This window comes from Brachyistius frenatus, unplaced genomic scaffold, assembly GCF_029030835.1.
Source record: "Brachyistius frenatus isolate BFR_SWC_R1_liver_20210118 unplaced genomic scaffold, ASM2903083v1 Contig_11, whole genome shotgun sequence".
Lineage (NCBI taxonomy): Eukaryota > Metazoa > Chordata > Actinopteri > Embiotocidae > Brachyistius > Brachyistius frenatus.
In genome coordinates this window covers 4,557,820-4,582,356 of record NW_027210610.1, presented here as the reverse complement: position 1 = coordinate 4,582,356, position 24,537 = coordinate 4,557,820, and the positions used below count along the sequence as shown (strand labels likewise).

The 24,537-nt window shown below is 39.3% G+C and overlaps 1 protein-coding gene across 1 annotated transcript in view; it reads right to left on the bottom strand.

Annotated features, from left to right (window-relative positions):
- Positions 1 to 24,537, bottom strand: part of LOC138617045 (protocadherin-15-like) — a 171,894-nt gene that overhangs the window by 132,951 nt on the left and 14,406 nt on the right. The window contains exons 2-4 of the mRNA XM_069691698.1: positions 15,075 to 15,225; positions 1,973 to 1,987; positions 1,422 to 1,487 (exon numbers count right to left, since the gene is read on the bottom strand). Coding sequence (XP_069547799.1) covers positions 1,422 to 1,487; positions 1,973 to 1,987; positions 15,075 to 15,207 — 214 coding nt within the window. The 5' untranslated portion in view covers positions 15,208 to 15,225. The remainder of the gene's footprint in view (positions 1 to 1,421; positions 1,488 to 1,972; positions 1,988 to 15,074; positions 15,226 to 24,537) is intronic.

The following is a 24,537-nucleotide window of genomic DNA, read 5'->3' as shown; positions in this document are numbered from 1 at the left end:
TTCATTTCCTTGTGACCAAAGGGAGGATTAAACTCATGAATTAAAATGTGTAGCCTCCACAAAAAACTGTAACCTCCTCTGAATTTCACAAAAATTATGTTTATATATACAAACACAAGCCTGCACTAAAACACACCCCTGAGAAGACTCTGGGACCATGTGTTTGTTTATATCCTGTACAATCTAAATGGCACAGCCATCAAACCAGGAGCTGCTAATGAGCAAAGAAGTTCTTAAACAGTTTGAGCTACTCTGGAGACAAAACACAAGGAAGATATTTACTTGGATGTTAAGATAAAAGATATATATATATATATATATATATATATATATATATATATATATATATATATATATATATATATATATATATATATATAATATTTAGTCAAGTGGTTCAAGGTGGGGTGGGGGGTTGAGAAGAGAAGAGAAGAGAAGAGAAGAGAAGAGAAGAGAAGAGAAGAGAAGAGAAGAGAAGAGAAGAGAAGAGAAGAGAAGAGAAGAGAAGAGAAGAGAAGAGAAGAGAAGAGAAGAGAAGAGAAGAGAAGAGAAGAGAAGAGAAGAGGAGAGAAGAGAAGAGAAGAGGAGAGAGGAGAGAAGAGAAGAGAAGAGAAGAGAAGGAAAAAAAAATATGAATTTGGACTTTAACCAAGTATCACTGGAATACTTACTGACAAAATCATCACAACTCAGGCCCCAAAGAAAAGGATGCTTTGAAACCCAAATATAGCTCACTACATCCTCATCCAAAAAACTATTGTAAATTATTTTCAAGCAATATCTAGATATTAGATAAAATATGTTTAATTAACGTCTTGAGGAGAGTTTGATGAGAAGATCTATACCTCCATTATATCTGTTCATTTAACGGGAAGCTACAGCCAACAGCAGCTCGCTTAGCCTGGTATAAAGTTTCAAAATGGGGAAACTGCGAGAACACCTCTATAACCCAATAGTTAACACCTTTTACCACAAGAGAACAAAGTCTTGTTGTCACCGTGAAGTTGCCAGGGAACAAGCGAAGACGCCGGGAAGTTACTGCGCCCGGCCAGAAAAGGCACATAATCCCTCCACACACAGAAAGATGCAACGACACTCATATTTGTTGGTGTTTACACTCTGGTACACAAATTTACCCTGAACTGAATGACCTCATGTTCTTACTTCTGTAACAGGGACCAGACTTCAGAATGACTCAGTTGGCAGAGACCTGATGAATTTTAATGAGGAGGCCACATGCCATGCCAATCAGCACGAACTAAAAGGTCAAGATCATCCAACAGAGTTTGTTTACATACAATAAAAAAAATTATGATTGTATTAAAAATTTGAACTCAAACAAAGGGTTCACTTGACTTTAGAGCTATATTTAAATCCACTTTCCAACACAGAATGAAGACGAAAAAAGATGAATACTTTACCGTTGGGGCTTTCCTCATCTATGGCAACGATGGTAGCTGGAGGACCTGACCGGGAAAGTTTACATTCTGGAAAGGGTAAAAAAAAGAAATTGATAAAGTTAGCATTTATACATCGCAGGGTTTCAATTCTTTAAAATTTCTAAAATGTTAAATATAATTGTGAAGCCTGTGGGTGAGATCATTTGATAAATGTTAATATTTAGAAGTAAAATGCTTAATAATGACTTGTAGTAATTAAGAAATAAGGACAACAGCAATGAAAGAGCGTAAAGGATAAGCTTGGCAGATATTATCTATAGCTTATTAACCTCATTCTTCTCTCTACAGTAAGAGGAAATGGATTAGGTAGAAGAAGAGCAGATGAATTATATAACTGGCATAAAATGTAGTACAAAAGAGGTGATTTGAGGGAGCCAAGAGTCATCAGTGAAGAGAGAGTTTTGCCCATTTTCTATACTACTACAACAGTAGGGGGGTTAACAGGTGTTAAGGAACTACCACGGTGACCGAATTCACAGTTAGCAGAGGAAGAAAAAGGAGCTTGTTCTTACCCTCATATTGCCAATCTGCAGACAGAGACAGCCACGTCCAACAAGGAAGGAAGGAAGAAGAGATGTAAGGTAAGAATCAAGGGAAGGGAGGGAGAAAGAAAAAGCAGAATAAAAATATTATGAAAGACAGGAATTTACCGTCAGAGGAAAGAAACTGAAAAGCAACCAGCAGAAGAAAGGCGTTTTGAAATGTGCTGTGAGGTGTGTGTTTGCATGTTCTGTACACAAATGTTGATGTGTCATTTTTTTTTTATAAGCTTTTCCTACTCCTTTCACAGCTACCACCCACACTCACTGTATTACTATAAGGAGAAATGATTTTTAACCCCGGCTGGAGGCTTAAAATGGTCCCTTTCTGAGGGGAAACCGTGCCAACACTCAAGCATTTGCCTTTATCCCTCCGTCCTTGCCAGAATACGGGAAAACAAGAACACCCACATTTACCAGGCAGGCCAACATTATTGTACAGCTCTCAAGGATGGTTGTGAAAATCCCAGAGGAAGGCTTGAAGATGGATATCTGCTCACCTAGAAAATAGACTTCATGGAACAATGATCACACGCTCGCTCGCTCTCTCTCTCTCTCTCTCTCTCTCTCTCTCTCTCTCTCTCTCTCTCTCTCTTACTCTCTATGATAAAGCATTACAACTGTGTGACATAGTAGATTATCTCAAGATTCATTGGCATGGTTTCTTCTATTTTGCTGCAGGAGACGGAAAGTTCCCAAATATCGATTAAACTGTCCCGGGGATCCAAATTAGCTGATTTTAGAGCTGGAAATTATTGGTTTTCCAATTGGTTATACTAAAGGAGAGGAAGATTGCTTTCTTTGCTCATAGAAAAAAGAGCTACATTCATTGTTGACATTCAGTGTGTTGCCTTGTTAGCTTTTCCACAGATTTAGCATTTATTAGCAAGCAAGCAGTTGTTCAAACCAGCATTCTGAGACAATTATTGTGCCAATGCACTATGATGACTAAATTAGTTCAAACCAAAAAGAAAAAAAGAAAACCTCCCATTTTCTCCCACGTTCACAACACACAGTTATCCCAGCACACCTTTTAGCAATCTGACTTTGCTACAGGTAGGCAACCTTTTTCCTTTACTTTAAGTTTGCTTTATGAAATACCTTATTCATAAAACATCTCTGCCTCTATTGCTTTCACCATTTTCTTAAATCAAGGAAATGTGACAGTCTTGCACTGCAGAGGCAAAGTGAGGCTATTGGGGTTAATGGCTGTATATACAAAGCAGAGGACTTTGACAGCAAAGACCAGGTTTTATCTACTACGCCCCTCGTGTTGTGCGTTATTCTGTAGATTAATAAATGCTATGAAGCGAAACATTGTTATTTTGGTTCTTTTCTTTTTTAACATTAAGTCCATAGATAAATTCACACAGTCTGTATTCAGCAGCTGTGACCTTGGGATGCCCTCAGCTTGGCCAACTGTCCATCTTTTTATGTGGAGGAAAACGCAATGCAGTCACCCGCGGAGCTAGCAAACTACAAGACCTAAAAAAAATTAAAAAAAACTGTGGTTGGCCTGGGTGTGTGCCATCAAAAGCAGCCAACATTTGGAAGGTTAAAAAAAGAAATGTAAAACTACAAAGTTTTTGGTAGATATCTTCTCATGGATTGCGAAGAAACATAATACAAAATACAAGGCCTTGGGTAAAAGTAACGTATAAGGATTTTTAGAAATACACTCATAGTTCTCCTGCTTCAAGTCTTTATGCTAAGATAGGCTCCATTCATAATGCACAGTCATGAGAGTATTGCAATCTGCTCATCTAAATGGTTGGAAAACACTCATCTTTTCCTGGATGTCAAACTATTTACATCTTTGCTTCAAGTCAGACTTGAAATTATTTAATTCTCAACCCAGACAACAATCTGTCCCTCCAACTAAGAGATTTGAGTTTTCTAAGCATATTTGAGGGGGGGGGGGGGGAATCATTCATGCTTTAATTGTCAGAACATTTTGCAGATACAGAGCTTTCTCATAATGTTGCAAAGACACAACTGGCATTCAGTTGTTGTTGTTTTTTTTTTTTATAAAATATGCTCTCAGAGAGAAATCCATTACAGCAAATCTGCCATAAATTGACTTTCGCAAAGCTTATTCATTTCTTATTTTTGTTGACATTATAAGAAAGATGGTGGGCCAGAATTTCAACTCTTCCACTTTCAGAAGCTTTTCTACAAGTGCATCTCAGGTTAGCAACCAAGAAAGATGCATGAGCCATGGAACAATAGTCACTAGTTACATCACAGTCTACCAGCTGGCATGTGTGTGTGTGTGTGTGTGTGTGTGTGTGTGTGTGTGTGTGTGTGTGTGTGTGTGTGTGTGTGTGTGTGTGTGTGTGTGTGTGTGTGTGTGTGTGTGTGTGTGTGTGTGTGTGTGTGTGTGTGTGTGTGAACAGCAGATGACAGATGTGTATCCCCTGCCTGACTGCCTTTTTATCCTTCAGTGTAAGCTGATGCCCCTCATATATTACTAACCACCCATTTGTTCTCTATGGGGCATCTCTATCTCTCCCTCTTTCTCTCCCCTTGGTTTCTTCCCTCTCCTGTCTCTTCTCATCTGCCTCCGACTCTCTACCTGTCAGTCTGATTTCCCCCTCAAATAATACAAAATTAAATGATATGAAAAGTAAACAGCCTGGGTTGTAACTTGAAGTGGCAGATGAACACGGTGAGATTTCCAAATGAACTAAATATTTTAAAAACTGGAGACAGGTAGTGCTAATTTTAAGTCTCTCTGTGGCAAAAGTAAATGTTGAAGAAATTGTAGACACTTTTTTTTCCAGTTAAATCTTGAATAAAACAAATTCTTCCAAGTATTAACACCAAGTAAAGATGAAATCTATTTAGTTGTCGCACTGTTTGCAGTTTATGAATTAAATCACGTATCACAGCAATTCTCTTTCTCTCTGCATGACAGAGCAATTCAGGATGAAGAGTTAATTGCATAGAAATGCAAATTCACTGCTCTTCTCTCACAGAGGTCACAGGCCTGTTTCTTCAACCAGTAAAGGGCCTCCTATAGCACAATTAGTGTTCTCTTGTATGCAGTTTTTTTACGCCCCTGAAGTGTCTACTCATGCTCGCCTTCAGATGTTTACTTGTGCATTTCTTCCTTCACTGGTATGTGCTTGTCTTCCTATAAGCACACTTATTCTCCATTGAGCATATACTTGTGCTCTCCTCTTTCAAAGTTTCTGGAGAAAAAAAAAAAAAATCACTGAAATGACTTTGTGCATGAGCAAGTGCATAAATCCATCTAATGCCAGGTTTCCGTCAAGCTGATGAAAGGCTCCATGGAGAACTATGTGAGGGGAATGAGGGTGAAGCATTCAAGGTGTGGAGCTCATAAAGAAGGGCTTAAAACTTTGAAATAGATCTCACTATCACAGGCTGTCAATGAAAAAAGTTTGCTCCGTTGTAGATTCATCATCCATCCAACACCTCTTTATTTAAACCGAGAGTGTTTCAATCAATACATTCTTTATTTACTATTCGAATTCTGTCCATCTAAATTTGTCAGGAAGAATAAGCAAGTAACAGTTGCCAAAGGGTGGCAGAAAAATAGTCTCCATTAAGTTGACTAAAGAAGAGGAGAGAGACAAGTGACTTTGACTGCCGCTGAAGACCACAGCAGTCATCCGAGACTCCAAGCAAGCTTTGAGCTTGTTGAAAACAACTCCGGCTGTTTCAGTACACACAGACACACGGCTTAGCAACTGTCTCTGTGACACGCAAATACATGCACGCTGCTTAGGAACCGTTTCACACAACTGCATGTGCACATTCACACCACTTTACACAGTTGACACAATCGAGACCTTATTTCTGTCTGTATTTGCAAAGTCACACATGCTAGAGTTACCATAAAATATACATGCTGAGGCTGTGACTCAATGGGGCACCTGGACAAGGTTGATTGTGTGATGTATTGAGATAGGGTGTATTGGATACGGAGAATGAGTCACTCCAAAGACATAAGATAGAAGAGAACAGTATTATTGATGTCTTTAGGGTTGTGTTGTTGTGTTTAGCATTCCTTAAAAGCAAAAATTGTGTTTTTCCCACTTTGGTTTTTGGATGGATTAAATAAATGACATATGCTATTTTAATCAGTAAGCTTTAAATCCACACTTTGAGCCATGTTTCTGCCTGTGTCTTTCTTTATGCTAAGCTAAACTAATAGGGTGTTAGCTTTAGGATCATATTTATTGATCTTGTCTCTGAAAATAGGGAATGAATGTAAATCCCAAACTGTTAACTGGTCCTTTAAACCAAGAATGGAGACTCAACACCATACAAGGCTCATGCAGAAAACATTTGCGTGTATTAAGGTACATTAAAGTATTATATGAGACATAGAAATGGGATTTACGGGGCAATACGTCTATAAAATGCCTGGGGAAGCCGAGAATACTCCTAGTCTGAAAAGTGAAGCCAATGTGGAAGTGCCTTTAAGTGCAATACCAATGAGGGCCACTAGGGACTTGCTACAAAAAAAACATCAGGCTTAATTTAAACAGCATCAACTTGTTTCAAGAAATGCAAAGTCAATAAATTGTATTGGTTATTATGGTGTCATTCACTAAATTCTCTCCTTTTGGTGGTCCTTCTGAAAATAATTACATAATCAATTAGATATTAAGCCTCAAAGAGAGGTATGTTTCAGGGCACTCCTGGTTTGATTGACATGCCTTGGGGGCAGTTAGATTGGTATAGGTGGGTGGGAGTAGTGTCCTCTGGTTCTCAGTCAGATACACCCCTCACTCCTTCACAATTCCACCTTCTCTTTCAAATATGTTCACTTCTAATTAAAAAGAAAAAAAACAAGGTGGCGACGGGAAAAAATGCCACACTTGAGGCTTTGAACAGTAGTTTGTAAACCAGTGGGTGACGTCACGGTGGGCTGTCGCTTGGGTAGACCAAAAGAACATATTCTGGAAGGAAAATCTGAATCATAGCTTCAGTACATGTAATCCAATGAGAAATTAGCCGTTTCTGTAGCGGTTGCCTCCAGGGCACAAAATCAGATGACATGGACTAACATGAAGGATTGCTGAGCCAAGGCTGCTTTCCTCCCAAATGACACTGAAGAACACCACAAGCATCCCTGATCCTTTTGAGCCATCACCCTGGCCTGCTTCCATTGAAATAATTGAACTAATTTCATCAAATAATGTTTCAGATTGGGCCTGTGAGTGACGCATGGTGAGATCATTTCAGAGGGTGGAAAGAGAAGAAGGTAATCTTCTGCAGATTTTTATTTTCTACCTGCTTCTCAGGCATTAGGAAAGGAGTCAAAGGTGGCTGTTGTAAATGTTGTAAAACAAAAATAAAACTTGGAGCAAAATTTAGCAAATACATTTAATCCATATTTGCCGAGAGCACATGAAAAGCCCTTATATATATAGATATATATAGATATATATAGATATATATATGTACACAGTAGCTACTTGCAGGAATTACAGCTAGCTCATCTTAGCATACACACTTAAAAGAAGTGAAAACAGATATGTTGCCTGAACACATCCACCTACCAGCAACTAGGTCAAGCTCACTAATTATCATGCTAAATTAATAATGGTAATATACATCCTGGCATTGAATAGAAACACAATCCAACAATAATATTCAAAACTTGCATCATATTGTGCCAAAAACTCCTAAAATTGTAAATTACATTTAAAGATTTTCATAATAATCTTAAGGGTAGCACAGTGGCTGGTAACTTTCTGATTTCAGGCAGAAATAGTCTCGAAAGCATTTTAATACATTTTCTATGATACCATGTTGTGAAAAATTTGAGCTCATTTGAATAAGTTGTACTTGACTGCATTCTGCTTGCTCCCATCTGTTATATATCCGCTTGGACACTTTGCCTGAAGTCTAGACTGTGAATAGGAAAACCCAATGATGGCGAACTCCAAAATATGGTGGAGTAATATGTGAACATGCAGTAGCAATGAAGGCAAATGGGCGTTATCAGGGGCGACGTCTGTGTTCATCAGATATCTAAAACAAAATTACTCTAAAAGAAGGGAGTAGTTTGAAAAAGCAGTTTCCACAGTATGATTGATGGCTACATCATTTCGATGTGGCACAACTAAATAAAATGACAAAGTAAACATTTTGTGATAAAACTGTCCACCCTGAAATAGATAATATAATGAGGCGACGGAACAGTCAGATGAAGGAAATGCTTCAAGTCATATCTTGAGAAGTAATTTAAAGAAATGGTCTTTAAGACAATTTTCTACAATACTGCATGTTGTTTGAGTGTGCACACAATAGAATTAATGAGGATTAATGGCATCACACTGACCTAATAATATGAACCATATGTGTGTAGCATTCCCACAGTATGTGTGGGCATTTGACCATTAATAGTGTTTCACAGGGTTTTTAAGTTAATTACACATTGGGCCTTTTTGATGTAACTTACTTAATATGCAAAGAGCCCCTTCAGGAGAATTTACTCATTAAAATCGCATTGTTAAAACAGCGCAAATGAACATGTTAAAACAAGAAGCAGAGCTAGTAATTCTGCTCATTCATTATATCCCATGCCCTGGTGTCTGGTCCGCAGCACAGCGCAAAACATATAATTTCACTACAGAACCGACTGACAGGCGGGACTTCTAAAAATATACTGCACATGTGTTTCAAACGGGAGAATTGAAAGACATGGTGGTAAAGGGTAGAAATTCCGGCAGACAGGCAAATGGGTGGTTTTTCCTCTAAAAGTTCTCATGTGTCATGTCCTTTTTAAGCCTCCATCAGCAGGTACACCAATCTACACATCTCCCCAGAGTCCGATTCCTCTCTGCCTTCCCTCCTCTACCCAACCAGCCGGCCATTCATCCATCACCCATTCATCTCTCCATCCATCCTTCCCTTCTATCCATTCATCCATGGAGGGCAGAGGAGGAACACAGGGGACAAAAACTGGAGAGGGGAGAGGAGAGGAGACGATTTGATGGGAGTTGAGAAAAGAAAAGAAGGAGACAATTGGCAGAAGAGGATCGACTGAAATCAGAGAGGATGAGGAGAGGAAGAAGGGACTTGTGAGAAGAGGAAGAGGAGGAGAAAAAAGAGAGGATTGTCGAAGAGAGACAGTGTGTGACCTTGTGTTAGATTGATGTATCTCGAGAGAAAACGGATGGTGGACCCCTCGCACACACAAAAAAAACCACACACACACACAAAGACACACACACAGGCTCAGTGCTGTAGGGATCACCACTTTGTCACTGTGCTGGCTTATCCATTATCCCGACTTTCTCCCTCTCTCTCTCTCGGTCTCTGTCTCAGGGTGTCAGGTCTGTTCCTAGCCAGTGCAGGGCTGAACACAGCTGACAGCAGTAGTGGTGGTAATCAGACAGCACTTGTTCTGCAGACACACGGTGGAAATGCGTAAACACTCCTCCGGTAACCCCAAACGCTCCTATGGTGTCCACCAACTGTAAGCATGCACATTGATGTCTGTAGGAAAAATCTGGATGTTGGATGTTCTATAAAGATGAGTAAACTCATCAAAAGATTTAAAGGACAAGTTCAACACTTTATTACAATGAATGTCATTTGGATTTTAACAGGTGCTGAAGTTTTGTTTGTTGAAAGGAATATGCAGGGATGAAGCGAAAGCAACTGAGGTAGTGATGTAGTAGATACAGCAATAAATGTGAGAGGGGTAAAGTTCCAGAAGCAAAGGGAGAGCTGGACAAAAAACAATCTAGAGCAGGGGTCTTCAACATTTTTCAGGCCAAGTACCCCCAAACTGATAGAGAGATGGAGCAGGGACCCCCTGCTATATATATTCTATAAAATATACTGAATATACGGACACCCCCTGTTGAAAACCTCTGATCTAGAGAAATACCAGTGTGCTTCAGCGATGGAGGTATCAGTGAGATGTCAAGGACTGATGAGAAGAAATGGTAGATGAAAAAAAAAAAGCAGAGAGAAGGACAAAGACAGAGAGAGAAGAGAAAGTAATGCTGATGTGAGATGTTAGGAGAGACATTCACTTCCCGTGAAACATCTAACAACTAAAGGGAGGCAATGGTAAACTAAAAAAAAAATCACCTTGGAAACTCCACTCACATCAACACACACTGACACAATCCTAACCCACAAAATATGGCATAGATCTGAAGCTTCAGTCTATCACACTGACACAGCTGACATAAGAGTGGCTGCATATTTATAATGAATTGTAGGGGAGAATAATTATACACACTTCACATACAATAGGAGCAAGACCATTAGAGGACAGCACCAATGGGGAAAAAAAGTTACGCCTGCACACTCGCTTCAAGCCACAAAGGTTTAATGACAACGTTTCAGTCCCAGTTGGATCTTCAGGGCACAAACTCTGTCCTCCTCCATCACAGACAGACAAAGGGTGGACTAAATATCTGGAACACCTACACAATCTGATACAGTCAGCCTGGTGAACAAAGAACAAAAGTATTATTTGATGCATGATTAAGAGTCAGCTTCTTGTTTGATGTGGAGCTTTGAAAATGATGGAAGATGTTGAAATGGTCGTTACTTTGGCAGCCAGAAGAACAGACTTTCATAAAAGCACTTCATAGCATTAAAATGAATTGAATGGATGTACTGTATATACAAATATAACTACAGCACTCTGGATTTGGTTTTTCACTCTTTGAAATGCACAAAAAGAGATGTTGGATAGTGATTCAGTCAGGTGGTCTGATCCATGTGGTAACTGATGGACAAGGAGTGCATACAGTAAAGCCTCAATGCTAGTCACCTGCTTCTGTTTCCCTATCCCTGTGCAGGCCTTAACACATTAAAAAAAAAAAAAAACCTCAATCTCACTAATTAAAGCTACCCAGCAAGTTTTATTTTCACAAGTAGTGACATCAAGTAAAAGTTTTAATGAGCCAGTTCACTTTAATTTACATATTGTTCTCCACTAGCAGCCACACAATTATGTCAAACATGTGAGAGGGGGTAAAGGCATAAAACTGCATTTTTGTGAATATAAACATTAAAAAAAAACATTTTTAATGACGTGCTGAATGTTTAGGATACGGTGTTAAACAATAGTCAATATATATTAGGCTAGCACCACAGTGGAATGAGCATGTTGTTAATCAGCATCTATAGTGACAGATGTTTCATGGTGGACGAATGCAAGAGTGTCCAACAATCTGCCTGTTTATTTATATCATCCCTTAGCTGGTCTTTAACCACCTATTTATTGCTCAAAGCTTTAGTTTCTGCTGTGCTTAACCTCTGGACACCCTGTTTGTATGAAGGTTCCAAGGAATCAACAAGCAGTGGAGATGGCGAAGTGCAATGACCTTGAAGTGTTTCTATTGAAATTCAATTCCAACAAAAGCAGTGGCGGCAACTGCCAACGCAATGATATAAATAGTTGTAGTAATGCTAGTAAATATCAAAGAAAGTCGAAGGAAGAACAGTACCATAAATACGTCTGCATAATCATTTACCAACATGGCTTGTACTGGTCGCATTGGAGGGTCTGTGTTGTTTACAGATTGGCGATTTTCGGCACAGCAAATATCACATGGTGGCAATGCCGGTTAGTTAAAGGCTGCTCTAAAAAAAAGAGTGAGTTAATGCAGAGTGGTTAAGGGCTAGTGAGTAGCAATTGGTTTGGGAACGGACCATAGTCATGTGACTGTGATTTACATTGCAATAAAAACTTTTTTTTTTTTGTACATCTTGTAGAAATATGGCTTGCCTGTGAAAGTTATGGTGGAATAGGACAGAGAAAGTACCTTATTGGTAGTCTTTTTTTTTTTTTTTAGCAAACCGCCTTTATATTTCCACTGCAGCAGTGCCACACTACCACAGGTAATATTCACTCACAGCTTCAGAAAAGAACATTATGAACAAAGAGATACACACACATCACCACCAATATACCACAACTCAAGCGTAACTCGTTTCATCCCTTCTGTCGGGGCTTGTTCACATTCGCAGATAAGTCACATTCAATTAAAACGACCAGTGAAGCACCGCTTACACACAACTGGCTTCAAATAAATGGATAATTCAGTCAACTCAAGTATGGGAATTCAACAGAAGTTTGCATTTTACTCTGCTGTTTGTCACTCGGCTATAGTTCCTGAGCACAGAGAACTGTTGAGTTTGAATCTGTAACAATGGCTAAATTAAGCTGCTGGTGTGCTACAAGTCAAACTGATATCAGTGCTAAAACATTGAGCTTAAGCAGAAGTTGTGAAATGTTTCTAGAGAAGAAAAACAAACAGGAGTAAAAGGGTTTGGAGCTATTAAACTTTAAGGCCTGATTTGACACATTGTGAGGTTTCTCACACTGCGATTGAGGGTCATTAAAAACATCCTGGTATCCTTCACACTCAGAAAACCGAAAGGGAGTAAATATAGCCTGGTGCTAAGGGACCCACACTAATTAAAACATGCTAGTACCCTTGTCGTGCTGTGGTGCAAACAGCTGAAATCAACCGCTTGTCCTGGCACTCGAGCTCATTAAAATCACACCAGCACTCATGTCATCGGGGGATCAACACCAAGTACAACATTGTCTGTCAACTGGAGACCCAGGCTCATTAAAACATACTATTCTTATGTACAGATCCGCCCGCATAATGCCTGCAATCCTGTTTGTGAGACCCTGTCAGTGGTTGTGCAGGTGTAACAGAATACATGTGGACGGATGTGATGGGGAGGAGAGATACAGATGGGTCCGGGGAGATCTGAATTGAAGCGATGTTTAGAATTGTGTAATTCACAAAAAAAAAACTACACTGACAGACATACTTGATGCTCACAGATGATCCCCTTCTACTTCTTCGCAGAAGCGTACTCTGGCAGACGTTCACCTCCAGCTAGAGCCCCCCCGTCAGCTAAATGCCAACCAGATAAATCTCACAGACTACGAGTTAAATGGAATATTAATATTCTGATAAATCGAGCAGAAAGTCAAGGGAGTATAATGCTGAGGTCTCTCTTTGGTGATGACTTAATTTCTATTTAAACTTGCTTCAGTTTCCCCTCAGTTACGGGATGTTCTTTCAACATTAAAATATCAGCGTCTGATTTTTTTTTTTCCCGTCAACTGTGGCTATTGTAAAATGAAGTGCGGATTACTCATACTTTCTGAAGTGAGAGAAGAGACTTTGTGTCACATCAGGGCTCTAAAACTGAGGATTATAGTAACATCCACCTAAACAATTAGATTGTTTCCTCTATCAGGACTTTGGCTAAGATGGCCATTATTATCATGTTTATCATCATTATGTTATAATTGTACATCACAGTTTCCTTTTTCATTAACAGTTATATTTAATTAGAAATGACATATCATTGGTTAAATGAGTCACATCTTTTCATGAATGTCTGTCTGTAAAACAGATTTAAGAATTTGGGTATTCAGCATGCAAATTTTAGTTGTTGTTTTTTTGCCTGTAATGTGTTGCAATGGGATTGTAAAGGCACATAGTTCTCTTGGCATCCTTCTGGTTTGTCAGGACAAGGTAACAAGACTTCAAGCAGCTCTGTGTATCTGTTCACCCCCCGCCTCTCCCCTCCCCCCTCCACACACACACACACACACACACACACACACACACACACACACACACACACACACACACACACACACACACACACACACACACACACACACACACACACACACACACACACACACACACACACACACACACACACACACACAGAGTCCGTATCTCAACTTCATCAAGTCAGTCTGGGAGTACATGAAGAGACAGAAAAAAATGGAGATAAACTGTGGCAACTTCTCCCAGATTGTTTGCCAACTTTCCAAGTGCATTGGAAAAGTGTGCCTAGCTGTACCAAGGACAATTGTAGCGGTTTTAGGGTACTTTCACACTTTTCAGTTTTGTTTGAATCAAAATAGCAGGTGTGAAAGGTGCCCCAAATGATCAGAAACTGATCTCCCAAAAGAGGTGATCTCGCTCCGCTTCAAACTGAATCATGGTTTGGTTTATTTAGAGTGTGGTGATTTGGTCTGACAAAGAAATCAAAGGTCAACATGAAAAGCTAATAAAAATGCAGAAACCTATAACTTATTTTTGAAGAGGAAAATAAATGCTGGTACAAATGCCATGAAAAAATAAATAAATAATAGTATCATGGCAAGGACATCAATCCATTCAGGAAAGGTTACCGGACCAATTGAGAACACGTGAACGTCAGACTCACACCCATCTACAAACCAGTACACTCACAATATTATATGAGATTTGAACTAACTGGATTGAATTCAAACAATGTAACATCATGTACCTTGTTTCGGACCTTGGTCGAGACTCTCATGGGTGAAAACACCTTCAAAGGCAAAGGACGGTCACACTAAATAAGTGATTTAGTTTTTTTCTGTTACTGCACTAATGTATAAACTGTATGATTGATAAATACAAACTATTCATGGCGTTACTTTTCATCAGCTTCATTACTTTACTTTTCGTGTCTAAAACAAATCACTGTAGTATCTCCAAGAGTTGGGATATTTCAATCTGGACCAAAGTGCCAAACAAGCACTGACATTACTTGAGCCATGGAGCTAATGTGGCTAAAAATCTCCAGACACTATGCATCTCTCCAGCATTAGTATCTTAATATAGACTCTGCAAAACTGAGAGAGGATGTACTTATTACTGGGTGAGTAGTGAGGACTATTATTATCACACAATCAGTGTATTATTACATGGTACGCTGCATTTAAGTTGTAAATTCAATAGAATCAAATATTAACTTTATGGCTCAAGCGGAACGTATCAATGTTAAAGTGTTGGATAGAAGTGGCTATGAAATGGAATAAAAACAGGAAAGGACTGCGGTAGATGATATAAAAAGTAAAACTGAGGATACTACCCACACCCTCTGACAATGTACCACACAAATGAATTTTGCATTAGAAAAATCTTGGGACTTACTTTAAAACAAAGTCAAAACAGTCCCTGCTCAGACAACTTAAACCTACTCTGAATTAGAAAATAGACAAAGAGACAAAGCAGAGAGAGGAGGAGACGCAAAGAGAGACTCCCTTTACCTTCGGTGTCTTGGCCGAGACAGGTTGATAGCAGCAGCAGATAAAGGACTCCCGTCCCCGTTAGGCTCAGCCATTTGACCTGGCCCCGTGACAGTGGCCCCATTAAGCGCATTCTACCCATCTTCAACACCATGCTTCACCGAGCATCCAGCTGTGCAAAGAGAGAGACAGAGACAAGAACATAAGAACGCAGGTTAGACACAATCATTGACCTCACATTTACCTGCACAGCGTCCAACTTGGAAGACAAAAACATCTGGTGGCCTCGGTCGGCCTTGTTCTAAATTAAAAAATATATATATATTAAAGTGCAGCACTTTGCAGGTACTTCCTTTTTTGGTTCCATCACACAGCAATGTGGAAACACATTATCACATTAACAGCAACAGCATCAGTACATCAGAACATTTGATTCCAAATCATCAGCAGAGAGAACTGTTTAGGGCAAGGGGTACAGTTAGGTCCAGATTAAGGAAGGGGAAACACGCTTCACTGGACCCAGAATCTGCTCCCAAATATCAGAATCCAACACCAAACTATAGAATTAAATGTAGCTGAACTCTATGCACTGCATTCGCCGTCCCTACAGAAATGAGCTTTGAATGAAAAGATGCTTTCCATATTGACAGTGCGCTCCATTACATCCCAAAGATGGGATGTTCTCACAATCTAAAGCTCAGATGGCATTTGATATTCATTTTGTGGCTGCTCTTCACAGCTAAGGCGTCGCAATCTGAAATCTTTGATCAATCTTTGTGCTCGTGCATCAAAGTAAATGATTGCTTCACGGGGATTGCAAGCACAACGGAAAATATAGAAACCTGCAGATGATGATAAAGGAAGAAATATTTTGTGCAATGTAAAATGCCAGCGGTGCCAACAACATCTCAGATCCTGAGGTGGAACATTTGCCACATTTGAAATGCTATACAGAGGAGAGGGGGAGAAAAATACATTAAGCTGGTGTGGTGGTGTGTGTGGGGGAGGTGAGGGGTGGGGGGAGTGTGTGTGTATTTGCAGCTTCTCTGTGTGCATTGCTTAAAATGAGATTAATTACATGTTATAGGGTGGACAGGCAGCTTAAGGGGAAGCAGAAGGTTTGTTTGAAGCTAAAGACAGTCAAAGGATATGTTAATGTATTGTATTGACTTTTTTCTTTCATTCATCCAGTGAAGAGACTTTTTACAGCACTACTCTTGTCCTCACTTGCATGGCCATCTTTTTTTTACTCATCTTACCGACAACTCCACCTCACTCTACAACCTTGAGCCACATGTGAGCTCTTCAGTACTGGTGAAACCAACTGTGATGTCACCCTTTGGTTTGTGAACTGCACTTCTGAAGCCTAGAGTGTGGTATTTTGGCCGTCGCCATTTTGTTATTTTGGAGCCAGAAGTGACCATATTTGGATAAACTGGGGAGGAGTTTCCCAATCAGAATCAATCTGATTGGGATCCTAAGGACAGTGCTCCCACCCACCAAAAGCAGAAACCTGACTGCACCACAGACCTGTCAACCACCAGACACGCTCCCAAACACACCACTTTTTAGGGCTAATATGTAATTAAAGATGGAATTATATTCCAATGGACTGCCAGAAAACTAATAAGAAGGAGTAACTTTAGAAAATGACACCATAAAAACTTCTGGAAAATATTTACTGAGTTTGTATTTAATGAGAGAAGTTGAATGGCAGTCTATGGAGCCAGAGCCATTTTTGGACCCAGCCCCTAGTGGCCCTCGGTGCTACTGCAGTTAAAGGCACTTCCACACTGGCCTCCTTTTTCAAAACCCAGAAGTTACGTCCACTTTTATGTACAGTCTATGGTTGCTACAAGTGTCCAGAAACCTTTGAGCCCTCTTAAATTGAGTTTTTATGAACCTCATTTTCCATAAGCCCTGGACATCCATGGGCTAAATGTCATAGCTTGACCATAGAGTATTGTCGGAAATACATTAAAGGAGGTGCCTTTTATGGATATGGGTGAAACTAAATCAAGTACCCGCTCTGCTGTGCATGTAGTTTATTCAATGGAGCTGTTGTTTTTTTCCCTGCGCTGGACAAAGTGATAACTGTCAAAATCATGAATGTTTTGGCCACTGACTTGATACATCTGTAGTTGCTCATTTGTCTTTTAATAAAGAAAATAAGCCACAGGAACACATTTTATTTTTTTCAGTTTCAGACATAAAATGTAACATGTAGTGAGAGACTGTTTTGATTCTGTATCGTTATAGAACCTATAGAATTTCTTATTCTGTTTGTATAATTCAATTACTTAAGATATAGCACGATGTCGGGCAAACACCTTCACCTCCTTAGTGCTGTTGTGTTCCAGTCTTCATTATCTTATTTCCATGGTAATACTGAGGATATTCTTTCCTCTACACATAAGATTATGCTGAGTAAGACCGTAAGTGAAACTGAACTGTGCTAGGCTCGTTCAGTAAGGACAACATTAACCGCTTCCCGTCACGCAAAATCTGCCGCCTGTTTAATTAGGACTGATTTATGAAACTCCCACAGCAGAGATTACTGTGACAGAGTCAGAGTACTACTGCCCTACCCTCTGAATGGAGATGGAGTTGGCTGACAATGAAAATGTAATTGAGATATTCTACCAAACCCCAGAGGTGAGATCCAGCAGTCATGGGGACTTGAACCGGGACCAGCTTCATTTGTAGGACACACTTCAGACTCACAATGCCATCGTGCTCTTAACTGATTATCCATAATGGTGTGCAAGTAAAGGTGGTGGATGGTTATCAAGATGTGACAGAGTGGCAGAGAATGCCTGCTGCAGAGAGAACTGATAACACCATTGACATTGTAGAGATACTCTGTCAACATAAAAGCAAATTTGCTGATTGCACTGATATTTATGAATCACCAGGGATACTAGGTGTTCATTGAATCGAACATCAGAGTCCTTAATGTAGTGGTAGACCTGTTGATGAATTTCATAAATAATTCAAGCAGGGTTTTGTTTTTAATAAGGCCAGGTGACTAACCAGTCTGGTAGTCAATAAACTGATGCATACATGAGGCTGAGCTTGGACCACAGGCATTAGTGCCGGCTTGTATTTAAGATTACATCAGAAGCACGAAACACAGTTTACAGAATTATTTTATGCAAGAGGTAATGTTGCAATGCCAGGATTAATCTTTTAATTTTGCAAAATGAGGGATGACTTTGATACTAGTAATTAATTTTGTATGAATGTGCTCAAAGAATAACAAAATATCAGACATTTATTTGTGAAAATACCATTTCAACAAATTGCAAACTATACAATGAACAACTACAAGAACAGATATCCTAAAGTGTACAGACATACTACAAACTAGGGATGGGTATTTTAAGTAGACTTACTATACGATATTTACTGGCAAGTTTTTGACACACACACGCACACAAAAAAGAGAGAGTGACTCCCGACCGTAAACTTGGACTCAACAAACTAAAACCCTCATTTAGTTCAAAGCTGATGAGAAGCATCTCTTTGATTATTGTGTTTGAGATGAGGGCAATTGTTTGCTCTGTTTAACATCAAACTTCTGGTGACAATGCTAGCCATGATTATTGATTGAGTTAATGGTATGCCAGCTTTATCGGAGATTGCACTACACCTAATTTTTGCTTATTTGTGAAGGAGTTCCATGCATAAGTTTCTGATGGCTGGGGTCATCCTTGCATGTTTCTGTTGTTTGTATTGTAGCATGTTATGTCACATAGCCACACGTTTTATCAACACCTGGCAGTAACACATTCTTCTTGTTGCTTAATGGGAGCTGTCAAACAGCTTTTAGGTGCATTACCGCCACCCTCTGGTGGTAGTAATGTATTGCTATCAGGCACAAGTAAATGTTTTTTGTTTTAAAGATAAGACAATAGTCTCATAAACTATTTGATTTTTTTTTTTATGATATAATGCCAATTCAAAAATCATAACCCATCCCCACTTCACATAGTATTGCTTTTAAATTGCTGTATAGCCAATAACCAGTTACACTTTTCTTTAAAACCCACAGTCAAAACTCTCATAAAAGTTGAACTTTTCTTTTTATGAGGTGGATTTGGACAAAGGACAGCAAATCTAAAATTAATTTGTTTGAGGGGCAATAACCTGATCTCAAAGGTGCTCCATAGCCTATTATCACCGGCCAACACAACCACCACAGATTGATTTTTGACAGATGAAAAGGGGTTTGTGTACACCCGCTCGCAACCAAACTCATTTCAAAACTAGGTATTTTCTCATTTCACTTCAAAGCCAAAGCCCCACAGCTTCCTTTATTACCAAATAATATTGCCAGTTAATTGTAAATGAGAAAACAGAGACACTGGTCCTCAAATTATAGCATCTCTAAACTATGACTGGGTCTGGCCAGGAGATCCATCCATTCATCCACAGACCCTGTACGGGTTGCCAGTGAATCACAGAGCCAACACAGACCATTCACTCACACCGACATCCAATTTAAAATCACCAATTAACCTAGCTCGCATGTCTATGGACTGTGAGAGGAAGGCAGAACACATGCACAAAGTGAACATGCAAACTCCACACAGGGCCCAGCCAACCGGTTGGAACCCAGAACCTTCTCGTTGTCAAATGATATATTCATCTAAAGTAGACCTTTTGTTGACTTTCTCAGCCTGGAGTCTAAACCCAATATTATATGAATCTTCTAATGTTTGCCAATATGCAATCGTGAGAGGATGAGTCCCTGACTGAAAGCTTGCCTCAAATAATTAAGGTTACACTTATTTGAGTTTGCAGCTGCTAAACAACATGACTCCAGATAACTGATTTTCCTCATTAAATGTAGACCAATCACAGAGGATGATATGAAGATAAAGAGAAGCAGACAAGTTAACTGTTATACTACATCAGAATTATCAAACTGGAGAAAATGGAGGTGCTGAATATAGGGCTCCAACTCATGATATAGTGATGCTCTCTTAATGCTGATAAAGCTAAATTGTCCTAAACATTGCATGTAGTCAGGCTTTTACTTTGACAGATGTAAATTCAATGTTTATTGTTTGCTATTAGTTTTCAAGTTTGACACTAACTTGTGGAATCTGTTCAGCGGTTAACAACAACATTTGTTATCACAAGAGTTAATTCAGGGGCGTTTAAACTTCAACACAAAACAGAATTTCTGTTAAGTCTTTTGCTTTTCCATATGCTGCCTATCTTGACTAGGGCACTTTTCTAAAACAGCATTTTAATGTACATGAATATGTTCTGCCATACTGACACTACAGTCAAGCATATTGTAAATATTTGTGTCACTGGTCAATACACTGGTCAATACACTGGTGCACTGTAAATGAAACAGTAAAATCTCTGTTTAATGGCAATCAAACCAATTTAGTTTTGCACTGAACAGTGAAATATTGTTCACAACTGCAGCTAGCAACATTAATCAAAATCTTAAGGTCAAAAGCTTAAAGTCAAGTGTCTCAAAGGAGGCCCAGATCTCACCTGGCTTTAAGACAAAACACCTCACTATATAATAACCCAAACCTTCCTCTTACAAGGTCCTTATACTATACATAAATGTCAATGGCATACAAGTTGGTTTGGAGGGTATCGTACAACGTCTGACTTTACATAAACAACTAATTAGAACAATTAGAAGAATAAATGAATATACAGACACATAATTATGAACACATAATTAAGATATCAATAAATGAGAAACTATAAACTTTGCAACTGAGAATATTTTTACAGATCCATCCTGCAAGACTGTAATATTGTTGTGTGATAAGATAATGATGATACTATAATAACAGTTACTGAAAGGAGTTTTGCATTACAACTGCATCTTACTGAGCATAGCCACACATTTAAGTGCTCTAGCAGCAGTGCACCTAAGTCTACCTTAAACACTTGGTTTAACATGTACCTGGTCACGAGGCCAAAAGTACCTTTTTTGTTGTTGTTGTTGTTGTTGTTGTTTATTTAAAAGGCATTGATTGATATGTGTTCATATATTGCGCAACACAAGAACCAGTTCAGAATCACAACTGTGAGACTGTGTGCGTTGAGAGTTGCTGCCTCATGTTTAATTCCCTGGTAAAGTTGACGGAGCACTGTGGCAGACAATAGTAGGCCATGCAGTAAGCGTCAGTAACTGGGATGAAGTGTATTAGGGCTGAAGGCGCTTCTCCTCTGGTAGGACTTCAAAAAGCTTTATTCCTCCAGAGAGGAGTGGAAATACACCCGACAGAGAGGGGGAGAGAGAGACAGAGAGATGCTCACACAAAGGAAATGAGGAGAGAGTCACAGAAACATGGAAATGCAGTGGAAACAGTGGAAGGGAGAGAGAGCAGAGAACAAGAGGAGAGACGGGCGGAGGCTTAAAAAAAAACACGAGCGACAACAAGAGATTACATGAGAAAAAAAGGAAAAGAAACCAAAGACGGAGACTTTGTCCCAGACAACACGCGACAGACAGGCAAAAAAAAAAAAAAAAAGAAGAAGAGGAACGAGGCAGAGTTTGTGACCTGCACTTTAAAGGCCACTGGTTTTTCATTGAACACCAACAACCTCCCATTGATGTGAAGTGAACACAGGGAGTAAGAGGAAATGAGAAGAGGGCAGAGCAGGCATGTGGTTAAGATAGACAGGACGACGAGAGAGAAACAATGGCAAACTGAGAAAGAAACGAAAGAGAAGAGAACGAGAGAGAAACAAACAAATGAAAATAGAAGCTTTGGAAAGGAAAGAAGCAAAACTTTAACCTTTAAACAGATGAGATATTGACAGAGAATGTGTGCCACATTCGTGCGCGTAAAAAATAAACAAGTAACAAACAGGAAGACTTATAAAAACAATAAGTGAGAGTGAGAGATGTTGACATGTTGTTTTAAGTTGCTCACTTGCTCGGTCTTTGTGATCCGCTTCCCGTCATTGCATGTGACTGATAAGACCTTGTTACTGTAAATCCAACTGACTGTGCATGTGTGACAACAAATAAGCATATTTTTCCTTGTACTGTCACAGCCGACATCTGTCTGTTTATTTTCTGTCAGTCCGTCTGTTTGCTTGTTTGTGAGTGTGTGCCTGCTTTGGATCTTTCGCAGCTACTCTGCTTCCAAAACAAGATGAGAATTTTGTTTTGTTTTTCTTTTCCATTTAAGACAGATGGCTGACAGACTTACGCAGAGCAACTTAGTGTGGGGGGGGGTTATTGTTTTGCTCGAGTGTGTTTCACCAGGACAGACAGCGAGTGAACTGTAACTTTCTCCTTACAGGATGGTATGAAATGGAGCCATGCTGACAGTACAATGATGTACGTAATCATTCGAGGCAAGTAGGTTCCGGGCTGCCAATAGTCAAGTACATATAGACAAGTGTCTAGCTAAACATTTTGAATCCGCTTTGTGCGCCTTAATGCGACAAACAGCTTGCATAACACTGTTAAAATGAATTAGATAATGCATGTAGGTTTGAGAAAACTGCATTACATACAACTGCATTTGGAGCTTCTGCATGAATAGCTTTTAAACCAGCTTGACTAGGTTTGCAACATGCTGATTAGGGACAAAATCTACCCCACTTAGCACTATCAGAGAGCGCTAACACATATGCACACTCATGCCCATACAGTTGTGTTGACCAGGCTGCCCAATACGCTAATGGTGGGGGGCACTGTGCTCATCTCACTCTGCCAATCTCACCGAGTGTCACGGAGCAAAGCAGCAGGAACCTGTGAGTGTGAAGAGGCAAACACCTCAATTTCCCTGATTGCACGTATGTACTGAAAAGAGAAAAATGCACAGAGACAGAGAAGACAGTAAGCGAGAGCACAGAAGTAAACATAAATTATAAAAGAGTTTTTCAAGCTTAAGGCTTAATGTTCAAGTTCTGGATTTTAGACAGCAAATTCTTAAGTAGGAGACAAAAAGGGGACGAAGACAAAGCAAAGCAGGTTCTGAAATAAAACTAAAACGTCCAGCTTAGTAATGTGGAAACATACAGGAGCAGTAAAAATTAGAGCAGCCCACCACAACTGACCTGATATGTACCTCTCCTCCCAACAGCCTTCAACATGAACACTCAGCACTGCAACTAGACAGAGCATATTTGGACACAATGTCAAATAAATGCCAACTGTTTTCCCCACAATATTGACTTTCTTGCTAATAATCTCCTATAAAGTGTGTTGTTCTTGTTATATTTATTCATATTTCTTAATTTCAATGGGATCAGATTTCCTTTTGTGGCCATTCTGTGTTTTTCATGGCTGGAACCACTTTAACGCAAACCCCTCATTGAAATACAACGATTTGCACCTGATTTCAATGACACAATTACTCTTAGTAAAGCAGACGCAAAAGGAACATGCAATTTTGTACCCTTTATTTGAGATCTTAGTAAATCAGGCCCCTTAAGTATTGTTTAAGAATCCCCCCTTTTTTTTAAATTCCAGGTTGTTTTCTATTGTGTCGCAGTGTCAATTATTTTGCACTCAAGTTGTAATTTGAATATTTTCAACAGCACTTCAAAGCACCAATCAGGCTAGACTACTAAGAGGCGACATAACGCTGCCACACATTCATACCAACGAAACCGACAGTTATGTTACCTCAAGTGCGACCAAACAAATGAAGCAATTTGGGGGATTTGCTCGCATCCGCCTTGAAGGACTTTTCGTTTCCAAATTTAATCAGTCTATTATTGTAGAGCTACGGAAATATATGTATTGATTACTTGGGTAACCCCAGAAGCAAGAAAAAAAAAAAATATATATACACAAGATTTACAGGAGAAATTTTCCAAACAATCACCAAATTGGCAAAAACTGAGAGCACGGATGGAGCCAGAGAAAACAAAGAAGAGTGAAAAAAACTGATGAGAGAATACATTTGGGAACAACTGTTTGGAGAAATATAAAGAAGGGGATTTCTAGTGAAAGAGAGGGAGAGACATAATATAAATATTACAGTTTAGTACATGTTTGCTATTCTGAGTGATTACCCAATAAAGCACCACAAAGCACCAAAATACCATGTGATTGTTTGTTTTATTCATACATTTGTTAAAACTGACATGGTAATATTGCTTTGTTCAAAAGTCATGCCAATGAATGATTTAAATTCAAAGCAAGAGTGAGAAAGTGAAAGAAGTTTAAATGAACAAAAACAAATAGACACAAAGAGGGAGGGGGGAGAACAAAGTTGGGTCATTTGAGGACAATTTATCAGCATGTCCAATTGTTCCACACCGGAGAATTTGGCGGGGATGTTTTGTCAGATCCTCAAAAGTCGAGTCACATTTAAGGCTTTTTAATCACACAAATCCATTTCAGCTCATTTCTGTTACTGTTCAAAAAGCAAAACAGCTCAATGCTGGTTGGCTGTATGAGAAGTTATAGTACAACTGGGTTAAGGTTTGCTTGATATCAAAGTAAAAATCTTATGGAAGCAGTGCTTCTTCAGTG